This window comes from Coturnix japonica, chromosome 6 (genome assembly GCF_001577835.2).
Source record: "Coturnix japonica isolate 7356 chromosome 6, Coturnix japonica 2.1, whole genome shotgun sequence".
In the NCBI taxonomy this organism is placed as follows: Eukaryota; Metazoa; Chordata; class Aves; order Galliformes; family Phasianidae; genus Coturnix; species Coturnix japonica.
Window position 1 is genome coordinate 13,211,017 of NC_029521.1, and position 26,686 is coordinate 13,237,702.

The 26,686-nt window shown below is 40.9% G+C and overlaps 1 protein-coding gene across 21 annotated transcripts in view; it reads left to right on the plus strand.

Moving 5' to 3' along the window:
• Positions 1-26,686, plus strand: part of CAMK2G (calcium/calmodulin dependent protein kinase II gamma) — a 108,880-nt gene that overhangs the window by 62,946 nt on the left and 19,248 nt on the right. For all 21 annotated transcript variants that reach the window (XM_032445264.1, XM_032445265.1, XM_015866532.2 and 18 more), the window contains exons 6-13: positions 37-109; positions 3,357-3,459; positions 4,348-4,431; positions 5,271-5,365; positions 7,898-8,020; positions 10,232-10,315; positions 10,963-11,005; positions 19,547-19,587. In XM_032445264.1, the coding sequence (XP_032301155.1) occupies positions 37-109; positions 3,357-3,459; positions 4,348-4,431; positions 5,271-5,365; positions 7,898-8,020; positions 10,232-10,315; positions 10,963-11,005; positions 19,547-19,587 (646 nt within the window). The remainder of the gene's footprint in view (positions 1-36; positions 110-3,356; positions 3,460-4,347; positions 4,432-5,270; positions 5,366-7,897; positions 8,021-10,231; positions 10,316-10,962; positions 11,006-19,546; positions 19,588-26,686) is intronic.

Sequence of the window (26,686 nt, forward strand, 5' to 3'; positions counted from 1 at the left end):
TGTGTAACTCGGTGTCTCTCTCCCTTTATCTTGCAGCCACTGTATTCATCAGATACTGGAGAGTGTGAATCACATTCACCAGCATGATATCGTGCACAGGGATTTGAAGGTAATATTTCCTCTGTGCCACAGAGGCTGAGGAGCAGCCAGGGCATCATTGGAAGAGGCAAGACAGGAATTACTTTGCCAGCTAGCAGGGCCTTGTCTTTTGTATCTTCTTTATTTGTTTGTTTTCATTTTGTTTCCCTTCACTACAGCTGGGCACAGTTGTTCCTGAAGCACAAATTCACTATATTTTTCTAGAGAGTGTACTGAGTTCCCAAGGAAGTTATCGTTCCTCATGAACTTTGTCAGTGCTCAGCATCTCTGAGGGAGCTCCTGGACTGTGTAGTTGTGATATCAGACAGCAGTGGACTTTCAGAGAAATTTGGGTAGGATTCATTATAATGAAGGACGCTTTCTGGTCTGCTGTTGAAGAGATCTCTAGAGACCTGGGGCACTCTCTGTTCAATCTGCCAGGATGAGTTTGTCTAAATAGAACATGTATATTTTTATTCTTCACTGTTGCCAAACGCATGCCATTGGGCTAGGACAGAGATGCACAACAAGAATTTTTCATGTTATTTCTTTCTTTACTCATCAGTAGAAGCTTTGGATCAAAATACAAAGCTGCTGGCTAGTAGAACAACGAGTAAATCAGCCGTCTGCCACTTTGACACATTTATAGACACAGAGCCCCCACAATGGTCTTACTTAAAACTCCCTTCATGTGTGGTGCTGGCTGTACTGGGAGCTGGGCGGGCTCCGGAACGAAGAGGCTTGTGCAAGAAGGTCTACCTGCCCTGCAGCCTTCTCTGTCTAAAATGGGGTTGGTGATGACCACCTGTGGTCCAGTGAAATTTAATGCAGGATGACACCTGCTACTAGTGTTGGTTCTAGATTGTTATACAGCACATAACAGGTAGAAAAATATTTTGATAGAGTTGCAGAATGATTGAGGTTGGAAGGGACTACTTGGGATCATCTAGTCCAACTCGACTGCTTCAAGCAGGGATACCTAGAGCATGTTGCAAAGAAGTAAAAAATGTGTTGCAAACTCAGTGGCAGTGTTCTGCCACATCCTGTATTAAGTGGAAGGTGTTCCTGCCTACAGCAGGGAGACTGGAAGTAGGTCTTTATGGTGTCTTTCAACCCAAACCAATTTCATCTATTGGGCGGATAGTAGCTCTTAGTATTTCTGGCAGACTCCCACGCAACACTCTTGGCTTTCTGATTCAGAGCACTGTGGACAGTGATCTAGTGTGGAATGGCTGCTCAGAGTTTAGAGCTGATACCTGCCCATGAGAAGGGCAACTTCCAAGAGGCACTACTTCCCAAAATTAGGGCTTCTGTGAAAATAGGTAGTGTTTTCTAGTGCAAGATGATGCCAGTTTTCTTTTGTATCCTGTGTTTCTACATCACCTATTTTGCTTCCCAAGTTTCGTTTGTGTTAGTTGTTAACTTGTTTAAAACTAGACACTCCCCACAGTACTTAATATATTTCTTGTGTTGCTTCCTCCAATTCACTGAAACATTCCAGGCCTGAGGATTATCCATTCCTTTTAGAAATAATAGATCTCATGCTCCTTATTTAATGTCATAGCTCTTTGCCAAAAGCTTGGCCTTTCAGAATCAGTGTACAATAACTGCAGAACTTGCTTCATGTGAAGTTGTCTCTTGCACCTTTTGTAAACTGGTCTTCTGGCTCTTGTTCTCTAAAAGAACTTAGAATATCAAACTACCCACAGGGACAAAACAGTAAGAAACTGAGGAATGCATTCATTCCTTACGAAAAGTGCGTGTAGGCAAACATGCATGGATGATAAACACAGCCTTGCAGTGTTTGTAGTTTAGAAGGAAATGATGCTTAGCTGGCATAAGCTTGACCTAAATTTCAGTGTTTCAGGCCAAGCCTAAGAGTGACCTGAAGTTCAGAGGGATTTTCAGAATACTTCACTGGTCAACTGCTTTAAAGACTTGTTTATACTGGTGAATTTTCATAGCTTAATTAACACAGGCTTTTCCACATAGGGAAAAAATGGTGCCATCAAAGTTTATTGAGAACCATTCCCCCTTATTTTCATGTCATTTATGGCAAGGGCTGTGATGGGCAAAGTTTTCCTCCTTTCTTTCAGAGCAAAAGCAAGGAATGTGTCCAGTACTTTTAAGGCATGTGAATGAGCATAGCATCTCGTTCCTGTTAGGCAGAACAGGGGTGGAGTGTTTCAGGGGGGTGAAAGTGGCAATCAGGATGCAAAAACACAGCTTCATTAGATTTGTGAAAAAGAGATGAAGTCTCATTTCTGTATTTCCAGGCTTCCATCTGTCTGGGTTAAAAACTCAAGTTGATATGAATTGCACAAATGATCAGAAAGGAGTAAGATGTGAAATGACATTTGTCGTTCCTTGTCTCTGTTGTGTTTCCTGCTGATCTGTAATAGCCACCACCTGAAAGCCTTTGAGGTTTCAATTAGTCTGTTGTAACTAGCTGCTGTGGTGCTACAGAGGAAGCTGCTGACTGTCTTGGTACAATTCTTGGAGCTGTACTGAGGCTTCTGCTGAAGTCTTCTACTGGAACACAACAGAATTATGACTCAAGTGAGATTCACATGATGGGAAGGAGTAGTCTGTCTCCCATGCCTGGCACCTGGAGCAAGTGACATGGTTGCACATAGTACAGGTGATAATGGCAGTAGCATGACACCATATTTACTACTGTGTGTAAGGATTTGCAGCATGAAAACAATAGCATACGAGAGCACTCAGTGTTGTTGCCAATTTGAGGTTGAGGCTTTTTCTGTAAGGGATGAAAGCTACTGCCTATCTAGATGATGCCATCCCACATTACAGCTCTGTATTTGGCAGACCCTATTAACATCATATTTACTTTTCCAGTGCCTTGAGGACTATGTAATGTTCATGGGGAGAAACATCACTGTAGATTTTATCTGCTGCATCCCATTCTCTTCCCTTGCTCCACATTACTTTCTGCGGGGATGACAAAAACAAATTTTGGGTTCTGTGCTTCAGGAACTGTACTGTCAGTGCCCTCTGGTGTCAGCTTGTAATGTATGGGCTGGACTGGGTGAGGCTCCAGCTCCTATAGAGGATTTGTATTAGATTTGAAGATTTTCTGCCACTCTAGGTCAAGGCCATTTGTTGTTGTTGCTCTGCTTTCATCTGAACAGCTTAAGTGCGTGCCTGCTGTCAGCAGATTGAATTTAATGATGTGAATGCAAAGATAGAAGGTTTTAATGAGGATATCAATCTTTCATTCTTACCCCCACCCTTTTTTTCTTTTCCTTTCTTCTCCCCAGCCTGAGAATTTGCTACTGGCAAGTAAATGTAAAGGTGCTGCTGTCAAACTGGCTGACTTTGGACTGGCTATTGAAGTGCAGGGAGAGCAGCAGGCCTGGTTTGGTAAGAATGTTTGAGGTTTCTCACTTCTGCTCACCCCTTTACTGATTGAGTTGTACCCATCCTAGGCATTCTCTCTCAGCTCTTCCAGCATTTTTGCGTGCATTTAGTACAGCTACTTCCACCATCCCAGCCTCTGTGTCCTCAGATATGAGCCTCTGCACAGAATGACAGAAAAAAATGTCCATGTATTCCTCCATTTTTCTGTTATTGTTTAGTAGATTCTAGCGTCAGAGGTGAATGCAATTGCTAAGTTTAGACCCTGATCCAAACTTTCCTATGACTTAGGAGTGCAGAGATCTGGAATTTTGTTTGGTCATTTTACAGAAATGCACTTGAACCGGCCTTCTCAGGCACATTTGGATCTTTACTGTACCTTTGTTTAGGTAAAACATAATTAGAAATGAGATCTTCTCAGGCTTAACATCAGCTCTGAGACTCCGCAGTGCTGTGGAGATTCTGGAGAGACAGCTACATCTCCTGATCTGCCCACACTGTTTGGTAATGGGATATGTCCCATCTATATCTAGCCTTCTCCAACTCCAAACCATTACACGTAACTCTGATGTGAAGCATATGGGATATACAGTGTATGAGTTTGTACCCAGCTAGTTGCCATGCTCCCTCCTTCTTTTCTGTTTTTCTGTTCTTCCTGCAATACACAGATGTTCAGCCTCGTGTGGTTTTCTTTCTTTCTCTCTCTCTTTTTTTTTTTTTTTTATTTTTTTATTTTTTTTTTTTTTGTCTCTTTCTGTTGGTCTGCCTACAGAGAGCCTTGTCAAACATGGGGTTGGGGATACTAGGTTTTGAAAGTTATGGATAGTGGATTTTATGATATGATAATATCCTGTTCTGCTTGGACTGTACTTCATGTCATTCATTTCCTGGCAGGGTTTGCTGGCACTCCAGGCTACCTCTCCCCTGAAGTCTTAAGAAAAGATCCTTATGGAAAACCAGTCGATATATGGGCATGTGGTAAGATTCTGTCCAAATATTTTATACTTTATGCAACCTTTTCAAATATAGGAGCAATTCCTTACAGCCTATTGCTGGGAGGGTGCACAATGCTCCTTGTTGGGTGGAGAGATGAAGACACTTGAGAATAAGCACCTTGTGTAGCTGGAGTTACTGTTAGAGCCTAAACTCCTTTGATTCTGGCTCCTAATTCTTTCTTCAGGCCATCCATCAGATGCATGAAACTTGAGATAGGGCTGTTCTGTGCTTTGCAGAGTCAGTTGTTTTTAGGCCACTGCAGCAATTTCCTATCACACTAACTGTAGAAAATGGAATACTGAACAGAGGTGTAAATATATCTGAGACTGATAAGTTTAGAGACATGTGATATCTGTGTTGCCTGATGTGGACTGTACAGTTCTCTGCAGGCCAGGAGTGATAGTTTTATCAATGACATTTTTGTCCCAAGACCGTGCACAGCAAGCATCTAAAAACTGATTCCTTCCTAAAAAGTCCCCTGCTGCGCAGCAACCCCAGGGGATGTGACTTCATTTATCATGAAAGCAGCTGGGAGTTGTGGCTCACCAGCCAAGATAATGGGGGAGGAGGGTAAAGGACATCATGCACCTGTTCTAGCTCCTGATGGCTGGGGTTAAGAACTGAACATGAAGTGCCAAGATGAGATTCAAAAGAGGAGAAGTCTGTACTGTCTTTTAGTATCTTGGAGAACTAAATATGATGACAAGTGAAGATCTAGAGTAGTCATTGTCTTGGGGACTGTCAAGAGGGAAGGTAGATGGGCTGAAGGAGTAATTGGCATATTAGCCTAACCAGAGTGTATCTGTGTCTCTCCCTCCCAGGAGTGATTCTGTACATATTACTAGTGGGGTACCCTCCCTTTTGGGATGAAGATCAGCACAAACTCTATCAGCAGATCAAAGCCGGAGCCTATGACGTAAGGGCACTTTCTTGCTGAGTACCTGCATGGGTGTAGAAGCCATCCAAAACATGGCATTATCTTGGCGTCCAGCAGCAGGCCCCAAGCTACTGTGCAAAATGATGTTTGGCGTGTTCATACATCTCGTCTTCTCTGCCTGGGATACAGTCCTGTTTGGGGCTACTGAGAGGATATGTGGACAGCATCGCAGAGGGCATCGAGACGTTATTGGTCATTAGGGAAATGCAGAGCTGGAAATGGAGATGGTGGACAATGGTGTTTTCTACTGTGTTTGCCACAGAGTGCTGAACATGTAGGCAATGTTAACTCTCTAAGGGGAGCAAAAGGAAGGTAGACTGAAGAAGCTGGTCTTAATCAAGGTCTAGTTAAAAGTGTTGGGAACTGTTCTGGAGAATAATAGCTTACATTAGGACCGCCTATCTTCTCTGTGGTGCAGTGGAATTTACTCCAGCAGTGGACTGTATGGAGCCCAGTGAGAAGACTTGGCTGGCAAGAGCTTTTGGAGGAGTGTTTTTGTGGAGGGATCAGCATGTTGGGTTGGAGTATGTAGTGAAAACCAGGCACTTCTGGAATAGTTCTCAGAGAATGCCAAACCTTGAGGTGCAGGAGGCGCCTGAAGGAAAGGAGTAGGAAAGAGATTAGCATTGGGGAGCAAAGATTATGTAAAATATGGTCTGGACATGACAGGTTGAATGTTTGAATTAAATTTTTTCGCATGAAGAGAGGCTTGGGAGGAGAAAAGGAATTCCTAGAAATACTAGCCTGCAGAATTGAGTACTAAGAGGCAGTTGGGGAGTTCATTTTGTTGGGCTACATTGGGGCTTAGATGGGGGGAGGGAGCTGAGGTTCTGATGGACCTCATCTGCCTCTCAGATTTGGGGCCTGAGACCATGAGAGCTGCTATACTGGTGAGAACAAAGATCTGCCTTACCCTGTGTCTTGGCTCAGTGGCTTCCTGAGAGAGAAGTGATGTATTCATATTTGATAGCTTTAAATGGATGTGTGTTTGTCTCTTGCCTTCCTGCCCCTTTTGTTGCTGTGTTCTTTCTGTGTTGCTTGTTCTCATTTGAAGTGATTTTGTACTAATTATGTAGATGGGGATTTTCAAAGCACTTCAGGGATTAAGTAGCCAACACTTTCTGTAGATCATGAGGAGTGAATTGTCTGATCCCTGTGCCTCCAATACTTTGTCAACTTGTTTTTGAATTCTTGTCTAGAAGAAGAGATTACAGTAGATTCTTCCCCTTATCTGTGTGGCAGAAAATAGCTCAGGTTTTACTAGCGCATACTCCCTGATGTCCTTATCCCCCAGCACTGGACTTCTATCTGCTACCTGTAGAGGCAGTGACAATTGTAAACTGGACCTTGTGCTATTGGAGAGGGGTTTTGCAAGACATTGTTATGAATATTTCAGTGTTGGAGTGTGTGGGAAGTGTCTTGGTTGAGAGCTATTATCATTTTTGAGTAGCCTCCTTCAATGTTTTCCGAGCAAATTGTGTAATGTGTTGCTGATGTCTGAGAATGCAGAAGTTGATAAATCAGATAAGAGTGCATTTTCATGATCCAGCAGAGCAACGTACAAGATGCAGGAGAAAAGAAATGGGATAAACTTTTTCTTAATGTTGTAGTATGTAAGAAAGTTGTCTTGGGATAGATCAATCTTCTCTTCCCTGCTTCTTTAAAGTCAGGGAACATGTAACCCAACAGCAATTATCTTTGAGGACTCAAGTTCACCCGTGTTTGAATGGTAGATGCATAAGAGTGAAACTTACCACATTTCGTATTAGCATGCTGTCATCTGTACAACATGCAAGAATCTGGAGGATGGTGTAAACATCTCATCTGGAATCATAGGTGAGAGGAGTTACCCTCTCCTCCATGACCGGCATCTAAAACTGAGATTATTTTCTTTGTTTCCATGCTTCTGTGTTCCCCTCCTCTATAGCGCTTCTTTTGCTCCCTGAGTAATGTTTTATTGTATGATAGATGCTTGCAAACAACTTGCCAATGCATTGCTAGGCCTAAGTGACTGGGATTGTTCCAGTATGTTGTGCTTTATGGTAGGGAAGATATACGTGATAGGATTTTTGTGTCAGTGGTTATTGCTTTCATGAAGCTTTGGTGCAGTTATGTTTGTGACTTTTGTATATGCTGTTGCAGCTTCTTTGTGTGTTGGAGAAAGAGCAAGGTAGGATAAAAGAACCTAGTGCTTGTCTTTATGTCAGAACTCTGTCAAAAAGACCTATGACTTTACTTTGACTGTTGAGTATGTAAGAAGTTCAGAGGTACGAGTGATGAGACACCTGCCTGTGTCTGATGAATGGTACAGGTATGTCCTACTGTCTGGTATATTTCATTTGCTGGATTCATTCAGCATGACGTTTTCCAAAATTTATGGTTTTCTGCAAATATATAGCCCTGGTATTAAAAGGGCAAAAGCTGGAGTTCAGTTGTTTAGAAGAGAGAATCTCTTTTGCTAGTAGGAGAGGATATTTTCAGTTCATCATCTCTCCTTTCTTCCTCTTTCAGTTCCCATCACCTGAGTGGGACACTGTGACTCCTGAAGCAAAGAATTTGATCAACCAGATGCTGACAATAAACCCAGCAAAGCGCATCACAGCTGACCAGGCTCTCAAACATCCATGGGTCTGCGTAAGTGTTTTTCTCTGCTACACTTTGACTTATAGTTTACCCTGAACTGACACATCAAGAAGACTTAGCTGCAGAGGAGCTCAGAGTACTATAAATCTATCAGACTGTGATTTTTGGAGGCTGACCTTCAACAAGCCAACTTCGTCATACTGTGGTGCTTTTATTGCCATTGTAGGAAAAAGTGAATGCCTATAGTTTCTGTTTTTCTCCACATCTCCAATCCCAGTACATATCATCCTAAGATGTCAGATGCAACAGGCAAAATATTTTAGGATTATTTTGTTCTTCATCTTAAGCTTCAATTTATTGCACTGTATCTTTGCAATGCTGGAACATTTCTGCTGTGTTTCAGCTTGACTGGTTGTAAATTTCAAAGCAGTGTAAGGTCTTTTGTGGCCTTCCTATGTAGTTATTTTTTGCACTGCCGGATTCTACACATGGGTGTTTTTCATCTTTTGCAAAGTGGACAAGGAAATCCTAGAATGTAGCTGTGAGTGGGCACAGGGAAGGGCAGCAGTGGCACACTTTTTTTTTTAATCTCTGAAGATTATTTCCAGCTAAGTCTAAGCAGATGCTGTTGTAATACCGTAACGTACTTCTGCTTTCTATGTGTCTGATGTGTTTCTTAACTCATTTGTTCTTCAGAAATTGTGGTAGTTTTTCCTTCTTCCACAAAACAACAAATTAGCTATTTAACCTTATTTATGTGAACATCTGTGTAACAGTAGAGTAAGCTGTCAAGCAATGAGTTACTTGGAAGTCAAGATTTTACACTAGCTGAGACTTTGTGCATCTCTGAGGGCTTTTTTCACTCTGTGCATGTTTGTCATCAATAGCAGCTCCTGTATATTTAACATTTGTTCCAGTGCCTGTAACTAAAACTGTATATACTACAGCTCACTCCCCATGATGATGTAATATAAAATGGTGAAAGAAAGGATTTTATTCTCTGAGTTATGAGGAGTTTGGTTTCACTTCATAGCCATTTGTGGTCTACATAGACACAACATAGGCCTTCATACTGGAGATATGTTTTCTCTGAAGCAGATGTGAGAAAAAGTCTCACTGTTTTATCTGAATCACTGAATTTTAGCATCTCTAAACTTTGGAAGTACATCCTGATTTTCTTAAGGCAGAGATGAACAAGTGGACATCAATGTCACTTCACAGGAGGCTGGTTAAGTAGTGATTATCCAAGTTGTTGTGGAATTCAGCTTATTTACTTTCTCCTTCCATACCCTGATGCATAGTGCAGCAGATGACTAGTTCAAAGTCAGGATGAAAGCAGAGATTTCCTATGGAACTAGATGAATCTGAGTGTGGTTTATAGTTCTCTTGGGCATTGCATATTTTCTTCCAAGCAGAAGAAAGGTAATGGCTGGTCTGTACAGTCTGATCTGCCAAGTTAGTCGTTCTCCCACTGTCCTTGTAAAGGGAATACAGGCTTGCAGCTCTGTGCATGAGCGACAGCTACTTTGGCATTAGTCTCTGGTTTCCTCATGTGCTCTAAATGCCTGGCAGCATCAGTCTCTGTTTTCCTCATGTGCTCTGAATGACTGTCAGCACTTCTGGGAAGTCCTCTTTTTGCAGCTGATGGGATCCCAGTCTACTATGGGTGACAGGTGTGCATCACTGGCTAGAGATTACGCCCTGGTTTTTGTACTGATGTAATGTATGTATATTATTATTTCTCTTAGACACTGAAAATCTATTTTTGCAAAACTGATGAAAAGATGTTGAGGTCTCTGTTAGTCAGGCACTTAGGTGCAAGGAGTTACCAGGATGGCTGCCACTCTCTAATATTTACTTACTGCTTGGAATTTTCCATTGGAGGCTGTTCATAATGCAATCTGTATATTTTCTGTAGTGTCTCCAAGTCAGACCTTCATGGGTGTTCTTGTTAGTTTGACTTTGCCTTATTAGTATTTTGACCCATAATGTGTGTGGGAGACATAGAGCGTTGATACTCACTTGTACTTGGGCCACATTTTTCTTAGGCACAGTCCTGTAACGGTCCCCTGACTAGACATTTTCTGCTAGTTTGGGAAGTTTGTAAGCTATGAAATGGCCGCAGTGTTTTGCAGCCATTCAGTGATGAGAGGTTCAGCCATGTTGGTTTTCATATTATGATGATGTGATAGTGAGGAGAGCTCCCCAAGATGATTTAGTGAGACTAAGTTGCTGGTTTATTTTTCTGTTCCTGTTTTTCAGCAACGATCTACTGTTGCTTCAATGATGCACAGGCAGGAGACTGTGGAATGCTTGAGAAAGTTCAATGCTAGAAGGAAGCTGAAGGTAAGTATATCATAACTGATGGGTAGGTTGTTGTTGTTAACATTCTGAAGTTGAGGTTAATGCTTTGCTGGCAAAATATTTGTTATGATTAGCTCAATTGTGTTAGTGAAGTACCTTGACTCCAGTACAAGGTGCTAAAAAATTGTATTGAGGAGCCGTGTAGTTTCTTTCTCCAAAACTGCAAGCTTCCTTTGTTGCTGTGCTGTATAATTGTGTCTTTTACTTCTCTGCATAAAAGTAGAAGTAAAACAGCTAATTTTCAAATTCTGAGGTTTTTAGTTGTGATCACTCTCCACCTCTTAGTAGTAGTATATCGGGTGCCTTGTAGCTAAGGAAAGCCTCTGGATTTTGTGCGGAGCAGCTACTTGCAAGCTAGGAGGCAAGTGAGTGTTTAAACACCGTACTTGGTGCCATTTTAGATCTCCAAGGCTATATCCTCCTCAGCCTCTAGCAGCTGCTCTAGAAAGGCAAGACTGAACGGTCTCATGCCAAGTCCAGCAGCCACATACTGGAGATCCTAGGGCTTTCAAGAGTAGCACTAGTATGCCTCTGTGTTTTGGTATCTAATTCACTCTGTTCTCCATGGGTAAAGTCCCTTCCTGAGGTGAGTGACACTGTCTGTTATCCCTGCTTTTTCTCCCTCACAGGGTGCAATCCTCACAACGATGCTTGTGTCTCGGAATTTTTCAGGTAAACTTTCACTGTTTCAATTCCTTCTCTCATTTTGATTTGTGTGAGTTGTGGGATGTTTAAACCTTTCTGTGGTTGGGTAGGGTGGGAGGAAACATGCTCAAAGCTCATCCTGATGCAAGAGAGGTCACGTTGCCTTGGCTGGTGATCAGTGTGAGAAAAGGAATGATTTGTTTGAGGAGGAGCGCTTGAAGCTGTATTCTGGTACAAGACAGGCAAAGTCAGCTGCAACAATCCCCTAATGCTATTTTGTAATTTTGGGAAGTTTTAGCTGGCATTTATCAGTTTTATTGTCTGAAACCAATAAGAGTCAGGAATACTTGCTCATTAGCAGTGATTGTTTTAGATTTGTGGCAGGGACATAGAGCAAATGATGTTATTGGTGAGAATGGGAGCAGGAGCTATTTGAGTATTGTATTACTTTGACTCAACAAAAAGGAGTCTGGAGCATCTAACTATTAGAGCTGTTCTTTTTGGAGTCTCAGAAGTGGTTTTCATCCTTTCAAGCTTAATAACTGGTAGTCTGGCTCCCACTCAACTGCATTACGTAGTGCACTTAGTGGAGACGCAAATCTCAGCATGCAAATCAGTACTTTTTGCAAGATGATTGTCCTGGCTCAGCGCGTTTATGTGGTGCACTCTTACCTTATGTGTTCACTTCCATTTGGGTGGAGAACATCTATCTGCAAGTGCTTTTGTTTGTAGAATCATTTGCTTTCTTTGTCCTCACCACCATTTCTTCTCTCTTAAAAAGGGTGATCATTTAATTAATGAGTCAGATTTTTATTCCACCTGACTCCAGTTACTTTCATGCAAAAGTCTGCTGTATGCATTATAAGTGATGAAGAATGAGAAGGAGGTGTGTTAATTTCATCTTGCCACTTACCAATGGCAGAAACCAATACTTACACTCTGTGTGATGTTGCAGTAAGCATTTAAGTAGAGTGAAAACCTCTGTGAAATGATGTAGGTGATGACAGAGCCTTTATTTGAGAAATAGGCGCTATAGGAAAAGATCAAAGAGAAATTAACTCACCCCTCCCAGTAACAGTTTGGAGAAAGGGGCAAGCTGAGGAATGCAGCCTTCTTCCATTTGTACTCGCCCCGCAGGAGAGGAGGGTTGGGAGGAAGGGGAACCTGCACAGACTCAGATTGCACACACGCTCCCAGAATCATCAGTGAGACTGAAGGGGTGTCTATAGCTCCTGCCCTGCTCCAGGCAGTCACGTGCTCACGTATTGGTTCAGGCTGTGACCTTGGAATTCCACTACAAATGATCATCCCAGCGTTCAGACTGTACATCTGAATATAATCTTTTGTGAAATCAAGGCAGCATTTTTAACATCCTGTTTGGATTCAGGTGATTTCAGTGGTGCTTTTCAAATGAAGTCAGAAAGTGTGAAATCAAGCCCTTTACCAGCTTCAGAATTGTTTTTCCTTGATTCTTGCTTTAAAGTGAACCTGTGCCAGTATGTCAGGACTGAGCAAAAAGTAAGTGCGACTACGTCAGTTTCCCTTGAATTTCTGTTTATTTTGCAGAATCACTTTCTCCATTCATTTGTCTCAGGTTGTGTTATGACAGGACTTGATACTTTTCAGAGTATCGTTTTTAAATAACCATTGGAAAAGTGATAGCGCAACTACAGGGCTTCAGCACAGCTGCACAGAACATTCTTTTGGGTTTTCTTGTTGCTATGATCTGTCTTTGATCTATTCAAACTGCTGGTTTATATTTCACTTGATGATCCTCTATTAGTTTATGTTTTTAAACAGCAGTTTCAGATTCTTTTTTAGTCTATAAATGTTGTCACTTCTAATGAAGCTGCAGAAGTACTTGGGTAATAAAATCTCCTGTGGCACAGATTTTGATTAAGTGGAATGCCTGAGAGAAGGGTTCTCCTTAATGGTGTGTGACCTAGGCATCCACTTATTTCCTGAACTAATATCAAGGAGGAAAAGGCTTGCTCTGCTCATTCTTCTGTCTCAAGGGCTGGAGCTGCTGGATCCTTTTCAGTTAACAGCTTAAGAGAAGGAAATCCTAGGTGGCCTGTTGTGAGTTCGGAGTTCACTGAGTTCTGCTTTGAATATAAGCTCTGATCTCAGGTAATGAGATGCTCTGAAAAACTGTCCAAAAGGAAATGTTGTGAATTGAAATACAAGCTTCTATGGGTAGTAGGTGTTCTTAATATCTTAATGCCTTTTGCAAGTGAAGAGATCAGCTACTCTTGTTTTCTCTGCATCACTGTGTATTAACATGAGCTTGATCTAATTTTTTTAAAAATTATTTTTAATTTGCTTGGATTTCTTAGTTGGTGCAGCTGAAATACATAAATCTGGTTGATCTGAAGAATAATGGCACAGACTCAAAGGAAAAAGGTAGAAAGTCCATGTGGGAACTTTGGGTTGAGCTCAGGCTTTTCCGGTCATGTCAGGTCATTTAATTGCACTTGAAAAGTCCTGAAACAATACTTGTTTCTTTCCCTTTAAGGCACTGGGGGTTGTTGTCTTCCCCAATTGGGTGACACTGTTTTGTGGGCCTCTGAAAGTTGCATTCCCAGCATGCAGGGATCTAGATTTATGAGGAGAGAAGCTTCTTTCCTGTTTGGGAATGAGATCTTCTAAAGCATTCTTCCACAGATATTCTGAACTAAGAGGAAAATGAAGGCTCATGTGCCCCTGGTATCAATTAATTAGGTGAGAGAGTACTATCTGCAGGAAATATGAGAAACCCTCTTTAATGCTGTTGTCATTACTGTCGCCTCTGTGAAACATTTTATACCATACAGTGTATGTATTTGACTGTGTGGTTTTAACTTGTGATAAATTTTCTGATTAAAGGGTGTGTAGCTGTACTTTTTTTTTCTGCCAAAATCTTCCTTTTACAGAACAGAAAAGAAAAGTTGTTGTGAGCAATCTGTCACTTGCTGGATTCCCGTTGTCGGGTCAAGTCCTAAAGATTAAAAAAAAAAAAAAAAAAAAAAAAAAAAAAAGTAATCTGGCTCCTTTCCCCACTTATGGCGTATTCAACAATTAATATTGGCTGTTTGTGGTTCTTTTCAAATGGCCGTATCTCATGTCAGCAGATAAAGTTTCATTGCTTTCACTATAAGTCAGGAAGTTGAGATCTGGTTCTAATAAGGTTTATAATTACTGTTGGCTCTATGGTAGGTATTTCCTCCACTAAGAGAGAGCATTGTTGTATGAACATTGATTATGGATCTTTGGAGTCACACCAGGGTACAGCCATGGTGATGTAGGTGATCGCTTGTGACTTTGATGTTCAGGCAATTGAAGCAAGTGCTGATGTGACCTGATATAACCTGATGCGTTTGCTTATGGAATACAGAAGTGCAGTCAGATAGATCAATTGATTTGTTCATATGTGAGAAACTCCTAAATCACCTCCTGAGAAATAAATGTCAATTTATTACTAAGAGAAAGCTGGCAAGGGTTTTGGAGATTCCTAATACTTGTAGACTTTGGGGTGCCTGGGCTCATTTATGTCACTAAAATTCTTTAAGAGCCTGCTGCAGACTGGACATGGTTGGACAAATTTGCTTTCTATCTTAGAAACACACATCTTCACAATGTGGCTTTTCTCCATAAGGCTTATAAACAGATTGGGAAATAGTGCTAAGAATTTCATGCAAACTGTATTGGAACTTCTAATTGAGAGAAGAGTTGTTGTCTAAACTTTCACACTCTGAAATGCTCTTCTGTCAAATGTGCCCACACAAGACAACAGTCCTGCTGTGTTCAAAATAAATCCTAAAGGCAGACATTAATGGTAATTAAGCCTTATGCCTGAAACCTCTAACTGATGCTGAGGGATTTTTTGGGGGAATTGTCACTGCTTGCTCAAGATAATTTTCTGAGGGAGTTAGTGTAACAGCTTGTGACAATAACTGGAATTCATTACTTGTTCCTGCAGATCCTTATTGACTCTGTGATGTAAGGTTTTGGTTTTTTAACTAGTTAGATGAGGTTGGAAATAAATTCAGGGAGCAGTTTGTTGAAAATGTGTTATCCTTCATCAGTGATGTAACTGAAGTGATCTTAAACAATTTAATTACCTTACAACTTAACAAACTTCTTGTTGTACTTGACCTTCGCCTGTTCATCATAGCCTGTGAACTGATGTTTTTGAACTGATTAAAGATTAAGAAGGAAATAATACAAATAATGAAGTGACAATGAAATATCTCACTATCCTGTCATACCAAAATGGCTTGTAAGACTTAGTTTTTTGTTCTTTTGTGTATATGTGTACGCATGTGTATTTATACTCACACTAGAGTTTGTTCTCTTTATTGTAGAACAGCTTAGATGGGAGGGAACCTTAAAATCACTCAGTTCCAACCCCCTGCCATGTTTCGAACTTGTTGTTGGACTCAGTTCCAGCCCCATGCCTCCAGATCAGGCTGCCCAAGGCCCCATCCAACCAGGGCTTGAATGTCTCCAGGCATGTGGGACATCCACAGCTTTTCTGGGGTAATCTGTTGCCTCACCACTCTCTGAGTAAAGAATTTTTTTCCCAGTGTCTAAACTAAATTTCTTTCTATTTTATTTTAAACCTATTCCCTCTTGTGCTGTTGCTGTCTGCCCATGTGCCAAGTCCATCCTCTTCCTGCTCATAAGCTTCACTCGAGTACTTGAAGTCAACAATTAGGTCTCTGCAGAGCCTTCTCTTCTCCAAGCTAAAACAAGCCCAGTTCTCTTAGCCTTCTTCATAGAAGTGCTCCAGCCCTTGGAGCATCTTTATGTACCTCCTCTGGATCAGCTGCAGCAGTTCCACATCTTTCTTGTGCTGGTCAAAGTATAGTTAAAATTGTGCAAATAATGTATTTGAAATTTCTGCTGTGTTGTTTTAATTACGGAGATAAGCTTTCAGGACCAGAAATTGGTATCACTGGCCTGATACAAACCCTAAACTTTTGATGTGAATTCGAAGGGTGAAAATATGGAGGAACAGATTTGTCAAGAAGTTTCTATAGAAGTTTTGAATAAATGAGTATGACAGTAATGGGAACTACATTTCTCAAGCAGAAAACGGAGTAATATTTAATGAAAAGTTATTTTAAGTGATTTTCTCTGTATCTGTTAATTTGCTTAAATAATCAGGGATTTCAGAATTACTTCTGAAGTAATATACTTCCATAAGTAAACTTCCATCTTGCAGCTTCCTAGAATTGCATGGATTTTGTGACAGAATATCAGTGTTTATCATTTATGGCCTGAGAGTGTATTTTGTCATCAAAAAGGGATTTAAGTGTTTCCCTTTGCTTTTATCCTCCTCTCCCCGAAGTTCAAGAGAGCTCTGTGAATGCCTTTTCTTGCATTGTTTGCCTTTCATCTCTTCATTTATTGGCTTGTGAGGAAACTGAGTTTTTGTAATACTAAAAGGATGATGTTCTTGCATTTTTATCAGCTCTTAAATTTCAGATGGCCTGTAACATCAGTCTCTGAGATCGGTGCTCAGATAGTCTTGATCCTCTTAGGCTCTGCACTCTGTGTGTGTAGACACTTGCATGGTGGCCATCTTTCAGGATGTGAAATTTCTGCAGTAGGTGGGCAGATGTGTGAAAACATCACAAATGATAAGGCTGGGTTTTGGCTTTTTGTAAATCCTCTTATTGGAGAATGCTTTAGTTTTCTGAGGCTGGTAGAGGAAGAAATCCTGAAGGAAGGCAACACACACAATTTCTCCGTTATTCATTAGTTGGAAAACTGGGAGCTCTTTAGCTCCTGCCAAGAGGATACCACTGGGTTGTGTATTTCAGGCTCTAGTATTAATGAATGCTTGTTACCTCCATTAATCTTTCTTTGAGAACCATTTGGGTTTTGATGGGAGATCAAAGTGTTCCTCCATACCTTTGAGACTTTCCCAAAGCATTGCAAGTACCTTCACTATGCTATTGGCATGTACAGTGTCTGGTGATAGGAACTGTGTAGAAAGGAAGGTTTGTGCTATGTCTAGAGATCCTGTGGGTCCAGACCACATAAAGATTTGTGTTGCCTGAATGTTTGGGAGGTTTTATCTGCCTTTCCATCTGGTTATAGTTTTTCTTTTCTTGTTTAAAAAAGTGTTTTGGAGTGACTGGTCTTCACAAAACTTCCTTTATTCTATTGTAGAGTCATTACAGAATGACTGTAGTCTTGGTGGGGAATAAATGCCAGAGCATAATGTTCCCATGCAATTGCCAGGCACTGCTGCTGTTCCAGCAAATTTCTTTAACAACTCAGTGGAGAATCTAAGAGGAATGGGATTGCCAAGAAACCAAAATGGGGATAGAAAACATAGGGCAGCAACTCCCTGCTTTTCAGGGAAATCATCCTGCTGTGTTTAAACGGACACTACTGACTTGCACCTGAAAAGCCATCGTGGCAGTGTTAAGCTGGCTGCTTTGCTGATGGAAGCAGTAGCCACTATTGGGTAGTTTTATACTTCTCCTTTAGAGATGGTGCTAGCTGGCAGAGAAGAGTTTCTCTGAATTTATTATTCTCTTACAGGAAGAAATGTGGTTTGATGGGCTTTCTCATGATATTTAGATATGGGCAGTAGTTGCTAAATAATGCCTTTAATTGTAGATACTTTCTTAAACATGGTCAACAGCTGTTTTATAGGTTATCTATGCTCCTTGATAGAAGGATATAAGGCTGCTTAGTCTGGAGCAGTTAATTTCTCTTACTTGCTCCCTGTTGTTGCCCTCTGTACCAGAAAAGCCTGTGAAAGCAGAGTGTAGTTTGTTTTTGCCTGGAATTAGAAATAGAAATTAGAATACACAGATTTTGGGTTTTTTTTTCTCACTTTGAGGATGTACCATCCTTTACTCTTTCTGAAGTGTTGTAAAGTCATAATGGTTTACATGCTTTCAGCAGCTGTTGTGTGAGGTGCTTTGATACATGTGTGTGTTAAACGCTGGACCTGTTTTGACCTCAGTGTCACCTTGTTCTCCTTCTCATTACCGTGTGGAATTGAGCTGATATCCTTCATCTGAAGGTGGCAAGAGCTCATCTGTTGAATTTCTTGCAGTATTTCTGTAGCTGTACAGTCTGGAAAGAGACTTGCAGTGCAGATGAGTTGCTTGGGACAATTTGCCCACCTTTACATGTGCTCATTGGAGCACTGTGTTCTGACAAATCAGTTTCAGAGAATGTCTGCCTGAGCCTTTTTTCTGGTGTTCTGGGATGGTTTGAGGGCCAGGATGAAGGCAGGTAACTGGGTTTGTATCTGCATTATGTTGTAGAACTAAGAGGAGGAAAATTTGCACCAGCTCTATTGATACCATGTAGCCGATCCATATCTGTAGGGTTGTGTGGCAGGAAAGTCAGGGTGGGAAGCGCTTTGACAGAAAATTTCTGCAATTGCTTGAATGCTGCAAAAGGAACTTTTGTTGATGCTGCTGGTTCTGGAGAGAGGCTGAACACTTTGCATGGGTTGGTCATTCCTGGTGAGTGAAGTATTTCAGCAGTCATGTGAATGTTGTTTTACTACTTGCCTTCCCTTTTAGGCTTTAGAACTGCATGGGCAAAAATTCAGGTCAAGTCCCTGAATGCATATATTTCCTGGCAGCTGCTTAGTAGAGGTGTCAGTGTGTTGGTCCAGCAGGTCTCTAGCAAGCTGTTTAGTGTGCAGTAGGAATTAAAACAACTACGTGATCTTCATAAGTAGGGAAACTACACACACACACACACACACACACACACACACACACACACACACACACACATATATACACATATATTTTTTAATAGCTGAGCTTTATAGATGGGGTCTCACTGTTGACAGAGTCAATGCCAACATCTCACTTTCATGTAATAGATGGAGCAATTCCTTCTTCAGTTCCAAGTATGCCCTCAGCCTCCGAGTTCCCTGTCTATGCTTATCATACTCTCACTTTCATGACTAATGCCAGTTGTTTGGGTTGAGCACAGCAGAGCGTATTTATCTTAACGTGAAGAACTTCAGCCTAGTTCCTGTCTCTTTTCTCTTTCTTTTTTAACAGTTGTCAGACTCTGCCTTTTGCACTTCTCCAGTCTTCCATTTCTGATAACCCAGACATTCCCCCAGTGTTGTTGTGTATGGTGGTGATTAGGAGGCCTCTGCATTATCAGTGTCCCCTTTGTAAGCAATATCTTATGTAAATAGCTGTACTAGAGGGTAAGGTTTGTCCCTCTTGCAGAGATCTGGTAGATTTTTCTAGCTTTCCCCCCTGTAACTGCTGGCACTCCTGGATTCAGAGTCACAGTGTGCCAGTAGAGAATTGAAGCAGAGGAGCTCTAAAGTCTCTTTTCAGAGTTGGTGTTGCTGAAATTCTAATAGCAGAAGGATTTTTGCCCAGTAAAGATGCACAGTGAATGGAATGGTGTCTTTCTGCTACCAGGATGATGGCTGACTGGGCCTGACTTCCAGTGCTGTTGCTGTTAGAGGGAGATTAGCAGGATGACCATCCTTCTGAAGTCTTGTGCAGTTTTGAGGGAAGTGAGGAGAGAGACAAGTTTAAAAATCAAAAACTGACCTACTTCTGCTTCTGTCCACAGCTGCCAAAAGCCTGCTGAACAAGAAATCAGATGGAGTGAAGGTAAGTTCTTGCTTTCCCATTTCACTGTCTCTCCCACTACCTGAACAGAAGGCAGCCACTTTCTCCATTCCTTTACAGGGTAAAACCACAGCCCTGTCTTGTGGCTTGGGTTGATATGATCACTGTATAGTAATGGAGCCCTGGGTGGGATGTTCCTTACATGCACCATAGATGTCACACAACAAGCTAGGTGCAAAATATCTTTTTCCCCTTTCTCTGAAGTATGGCAAACTTGACAAGGTAATGACTTAAAAGACCAAAGATCTGTGTGACACACACCTCTGACTCAGTGCAGAATGCACTGGGTATAGTATTCGCACACAGCAACTATCAGTTGCTGATGATATCCACCAAATCCTATGGAAATCTTTGTCTCCCTCCTTTGGCAGATACTGAAGGTTTGGGAAGGGAGGGAAAAGTCTTCAGATATTCCTGTTTGGACAGAGTGGAACCTGAAATTTGTGTCAGAGTTCAGCTACCATCCCTGAAGTCTAGGCTCTCTCTTACTCCCTTTGGAGGAGAATTACTTTTTCCTCATTTCAGTTTCACTGTTTGTGTGCATAATCATCCTTTTGTAGTTGATCTGTTAGTGGAGTGGACATTGGCCCAAGCAGCATCTTCTATTAAGAGTTCTAAAGAATAACTGTCTTCCTCATGAAAAGAATGTGTTTGTTTTATTTGCTTGTGATTCCATTTGAAGCTGAAACCTTTCTTCACAACTGTTAAGCAGAAAATACCTCACCTGGTTTTGCGCTGTGGACAGTCTTCATTATGCCCCTGCTTTGGGGATTGACATGTACGCTGCAGGACCAGCACGCTTATCTCCCATTCTCTTAGCCCTTTTCCATTTTAATGAGGCTCCGTTTCCAGAGGACTCACAGTTAAAAGGAGACTACTGGAAAAATGGCTTCAGAGGAGTGACATTTATTTTGAGGACTGTTCTAATGTAATCTTCGTTCTTGCAGTTCTGCTATGGTCTGTCCCAACAGCATTGCCCAAGCCATTGGGATTTTTTGCCCAAAAACTAATGTGGATTTTGCTCTAACATACTCATATTTTGAAATGTGCCTACAAGGATGAATTCTTGTGCCTTTACACGTCTTCCTCTTTTGTAGAGACATGTATCAAACACATGCACATTAATACAGCAAGTATGTCACATCTGTAGATAAGGAAAACATTACGATAAAGACAAGGAGACCTTTACAATTGGAAGATGCTTCCTGTTCGTAAAAAGTGTGTGTTGTGCTATTTGCTTAGAACACAACATCTTCCTCTTTTGAATGAAGTAAAACTGGATTTACTTTTCCAGATGATTTGAAGTATTCTTCAGCTCTTCTCAAGGCATGTGGTAGTATCACAGTAGTAATAACGTGGCAGCTGGGTTTGAAGGCATAGCATTTTCCATACACACTGAGTGGAGTTGTTGTCTTCTCGTGGGGATGAGAGACCTGCAGTCAAGTGTTTATGTGCAGTTTCCTTGCTCCTAACTGTTAGAGAAATCCTGTTCTGCAGTATGACCCCGAGTGGTGCCAAAGGGAAACGTCACCCAGTGCCACATGTTTTCAGCCTCAGCTGAGGGCTTTGTGAAGAGTTAAGCTTCCAGCTTTCCCCAAATAGTATCTAAATTCAGGTGAGGCTTTTGAGTCCTTGTTTTTGTTGAGTTTTATAGCTCAGAGATACGCTGTATATTTCTGTCTAAAAATTATGCTTTAGAACCGTCTTACTTGAAAACGAAGGCATGTTAAAGTACAGGTCACTGCCCTGCCGTGTTCAAGTTGGGCAGGGCAGAGTGGGAGTAGGCCTCTGTGTAGATATATTGTAGTTACAATAGTATACATTGTATACCTTCATTGAAGGACACATGTAATCACAGAAGTATCCTTTTCCTCTAAGTTACTTTCCACCTGTAAGCTCTTGTTTCCCAGTAGTCACCTCATGGAAATGTAGCCTTTTTTCCCCTTGTATTTGCTTCTCTGAGTGGCACTGGTATATTTGACTGCTGTGGAGCAGTCTCTGTGCCAGTCACTTTGCTTGGTGGCCTCACTGCTGTGAGGTGTTTTGTGTGTTGTTCCATATGCAGGAAACATGTCATCTTAGCCACATTTTTCTCAATCTAATTAACTAAAACTTGTGCCCAGAGATGGGTTTTGTTAGTGAGCATCTGGTCCTGCATTGCCTGTAGTGGACTATTCTATGTTTTTCTGTTTGCAGTAGTGCAGAATGACTTGAGCACCAAATGCACTTTCATCTTTGTGGTGTCTTTATTACTCCCACTTCCTGCATAAGATTTTACATCAGATGTAGATTTAGATCAAGTGTTGTACGCTGAATATTCAGCTGTAGTTTTCTGCTGACCACATGTTATGTGGCTGTTTCTTGCGTTCGTACTGGATATCAAGACTTCTGCTTTTTTTCCTTGCTCTTCCTTTAATTATTTTTTTAATATTTTAGAAATTAATTAATCGTAGTTATCTGTAAGAAAATATTTTAGTTTCTCCCTTGGTTTTTCTTGATAAGGAAAAAACTGTTGTGACAGAGCTCCTGAGTTCCACAAAAGCACTGTCAGATTTATACGCAGTAGGTGAAATGAACACAGCATTTCTGCTGTGAACTGATGATACACTACTGTAAGAATTATTGGCTCCAAACCTTTTGAGAGGAAGGTATAATCAGTTTTCATAATTTGCTTTCTGTTCATGGCATTTTTTCCTATCTTCATCTGGTACTCAGAGGTATTTATGCTAGAGCCCTATATAGAGCCCCAACACAAATAGAGTTGAAATTTATACCACATGGTATTAGGCAAGTTTAAGTGAGGCTTATATGCCTTTCCTGTGCATTATTCACAAGAGTTCCCCGCATATATCTGTTAGTGAATATATGATGCGAAGTGAAGAAGGTTGCTGCTGATTTAGGATAAATGATGAGAGAGATGCACTGTAGCCATATGTCGTGACAAGGGCACAGTGCTCATATAGTATGCCAGCTGGAAGAAATGAACACAGGTTTTATTTGTTTCTGTGAAACTGACTTGTTAGCTGAAGCAAGTGTAACATGCTGGATCAGTGAGGATGCACACATTTACTTGCATCAGACATTTTTGAACAGGGGAAAAAAGAGCTTAAATCAGAAGGAGAGGACAGAAAGGAAACATTTTTATTCCAATATAAGTGTGTCCGCAGTTGTTGACATTTGATGAATTTCATTTTGATTAATTTCTTTGTGGATGACCCTCTCCTCTAGCAAGTTCATTGTGTGCCTACTTGAAGCATTCCTGGTTTTTGTTCTGCACTGCTGCTTCTATTTAAAGTACTAATTCTGCTAATTGGCAGATATTTCATCAGCTTGGCACTTGAGAACTTTTCCGTTATCTTAAATAATGAATGATTTAAACTGCCTTGAATCTTAAATTGTTCCTGCTCATCAAACCTTTGTTGGTAGTGCTGCCCTTACTTTCTTCAGGCATAATTTGGATCCAAGCTGATGGAGCAGCAACAAGGAAGGTCCAGGTTTGATACTAAAGGAATATGCTTTTCTGCTTTCAAATCCAGAAAGCGAGGCTATAGAAGATACTGACGAATTACAGAGCCATGTAACATACCAGATATCTTGTGGGCCAGCACTGTAGGTTCCAGGTATTTTTTATGATTCTGCATTTATGAGCAACATTTGTGCAGCTGCCATTTTTAACTTTATTTTGCATCGTTTCATGTCAAGTCTACTTTCTATCTTGTTCCTATTTCTGCCTGTAATCTGGATTTACTGTCCAGTGAAGGTGAGGGAGGGGTTAAGGAATGAGCAGGGGCAGACAACTGGATGAAGATTAAGGACACTTTCTGTTGAATGTCTGTTCTCTGACCTTGTCAGAATCTCCCTGTAGTCGTGTCATAGTCCTGCTGTTGGTTTTGTCTCTGGGCAGCACTTCAAACAACCATGCTCTTTTTTCTTCCAAAGGGGAATTTCCCTTTCTTCCGGTGTGAGAGAATGCATTTGTTTCCAGTCATTGGAGAGCTTCTCAGAGCCATCTTTGTAATCAGAATATGCTAATGCACAAATTGCTATTTTTAGTTAAGGATATAATTGTAATTATTTCAAAATTAGATCTTCTCTAAGCTCATTGTCAGATTCATTTTCTTTTCATGTTGTTTTTTTACTGAACAATTAGGTCTGAGAATACAAAATGATACTAATAATATTTTTCAGGCCCAGTTTTATATGAATAGAAACGTGTGTGGAATTCTGTGGGATATAAAAAGGTTCAACAGCATTCACTTGCAGTGCTCTGCCAAAATTGTTTACTATTTACCTTGTCTTTCTACTGCATGCACAGTCTTCTTTGGCAGGAAATGCTGACTAGCAGCATGGCTGAAAAGAGAACTCAACTGGAGGAGTAAAAAAAACCAAAACATTTTATTGTAACAAGGTTAATTTTGTAATATTGTAAAGCCTTCCCTTAGTCTTACATAACTGCAGAGAGGCACCATACACCATTTGTTTTGCTGTTTGTAAGGCATATTGCAGTAAGTGTACATTTCATGCCTAGTGGATACTTCCTTGCACTTTGCTCAATAGAAAAGTGTGTGGGGAAGACAGGAGCGCTCTGTAAGCTGTCCTTGCTTCTGAGAAACCAGTTAGTGATAAAAAGCCTTGGATGAAAAGCACAGCAGCACAATGAACTAACAGGGAGTCCTCAAAAATTATCTATCTTCAAATCTGTGAGGGTCAAGTAACATCCATGCAGTGATCAACACGAGTTAATGCTCCTAATTCTGTCTGTGTATTGTACATGATCTTGAAACCATATTGTGTAAATTAGATTGTTATGCTGAAGCTAAATGAGGAGAACCTGGGTTCACCTGAACACCAGTTTTATGCTGAATAGCATTATGCAGAATGCTCAGAGTGAGCACTTCAGGTCTGTTTTAAGTGCTGACATCCAATAAGGCATTTTACGCACCTTTGATGCATTCACTCTTTGCACTGTATTGTTGTAATGTCTAGAAACTCCAGCTGAGATCAAGGGTCCAATGTGCTTAATACTGTATTGATGCCTAAGCAGAAAATCCCTGCCTCTTAGCTTACAATTTAAATAGACAAGCTGACAAAGGGCAGGAGAAAAAATGGATTCACAGAGACAAAATGATTCACTCAGCATCACACAGAAGGAGAAAAGTGAAGGTGGAAATAGGCCTCCACAGCTGCTAGTTCAGGCTGCCTCTCACCAACTGACTTTGAGTTTAACTTATTTTTTTCCCATTGAGTCCTGAAATGATTTTTCATAGGAATATAAGTTAGAATAAGAGTGATATTTTAACAGATATACAATCTGTTTCAGACTGGAGGGGAACTGCATGAAAATAACAGGAATGCCAAAAGCTATTGTAAAAATATATCCTTGTTAAGTGCATAGAACTGAGTAGAATCTTTACTGCAATCACTCCCCTTAGCATCTTCTAGTATTCATTGTGTTTTCTGTAGGTGCTCAGAAGAGTTTACACTTCTTATTTCTAGTAATGCTGAAGAGACGGGGATTATTCAGGTTATGTTCTGTCATCTGCTGACTTGAGCTTATTGTTACCTGAAGTGAGATTCTTTAAATTGAACTGTAGAGAAACTGTTCCTCTTTTATGAGGAGATCACCTGAATTTAACACAAATAGAATATTGATACCTGGGTCTGAGAGGAAAACTTAATGCATAGTAATTTGGGAGAATGTTTTGTTGTTTAGATTCAGGGAAATCTTTCAAGTCATCAGTGAAGTACTTTACTGTAAGGTAGATCTTCTTTAGCAGTTTTTTCCTGCTCCTTACAATGTCCCTGTATTGCCTAAAAACACTTGGAGAGGTAGCTGTCATGGAGAGAGAGAGAGACCTATTAGTAAGCAAGCTTCTGTTACCTTATTTTCTTCATAAGTTGCAGTCACACTGCAAGAAGAAAAGTAAGTTTTACTCATCTGGTCTTGGAAAGATGACCCAGCTGGCTCTTACAGAGGGAACTGTGAGACTGGTTTGCTGTTAGAAACTTTCATTTGTTTATTTTAACTTAACTAGGTTTTGGTGCTTTAACACTTAATGTCAGTGCCTGTTGTTGGTGTTGTCTGGCCTGTCCTGAGTTGTAATAGCACTCGCATACTCTGGTCTCCTCACTCACCGCCTAGCCAGAAATGATGTGCTTTCTGGGATTTCCACAGACTGTCATATCATGTTAATAGACCAAAGCTGCTTTAAGTTTAGGTTGTACTTTAATTAAAATCTGCTCTGCAGAGATTTCCGTTTCAAGCTGTGTCAGTGTTATTTTTGCCTTTAGCTCCAAAGGAGAGAAATAGGAGGGTGATTGTTTTCTGTATGGATTGGTTGATTCTCCCTCTGTGAAGAACTTTAGGTTCTCTCAGTATTTTCCACTTTTTCTTGTTTCTGTAACTCATTGAAAATCTACTGAAACATCAATTGTTGCTTTCCTCCTTACAGAAAAGTATCCCTGCAGTGTCTCTGTCTGCTACAACTTATAGGATACATTAAAAATAACTTGAGTTTTGAAGCAGTTTCTCACTTGGTGTGAATTTCATCTTTTCCCAGTCATGAATTCCCTGTTGTGACTGGAAACAAGGATTCCTCTGAGTTGGGGGTAGTCTGAGCTTTGTATTCACGTGCTGGTGGTACATCCCATCTTAGCTCTAGCTTGAGGGAACACTGTGGAGAAGTTAAAATGGACTTAAAAGGAAATGGAATCAATCAGAAGGCTGTAGGGCAGGTGATGAATGGCAAGCTCTGTGTTTCCTCCATGAAGTGGAAGATCAATCAACAAATCAGTGGGCTTGAAAGCTTACGTAGCACAGAAAGAGAGCAGCAGGTAGAAAGTTTATGCAGAGTTGATAGGGATGAGAAACTGTAATGCTGAGAGACCTGCTGGATGCGGTGTGGACAGAGTGAGACACTGGGAGTGTCATGAATGAGCAGAGAAAAGCTGCTGAGCCTGGTTTCTTGGAAAGTGATGTTTGGTGTGAAGGTGTCATTGAAGATGACTGAAGATGTCTTTGGAGCAAGAATAAATTCCTGGAAAGCTGGGTAGTGCTTGAGCGTTGCTCACTGTTTGTTCT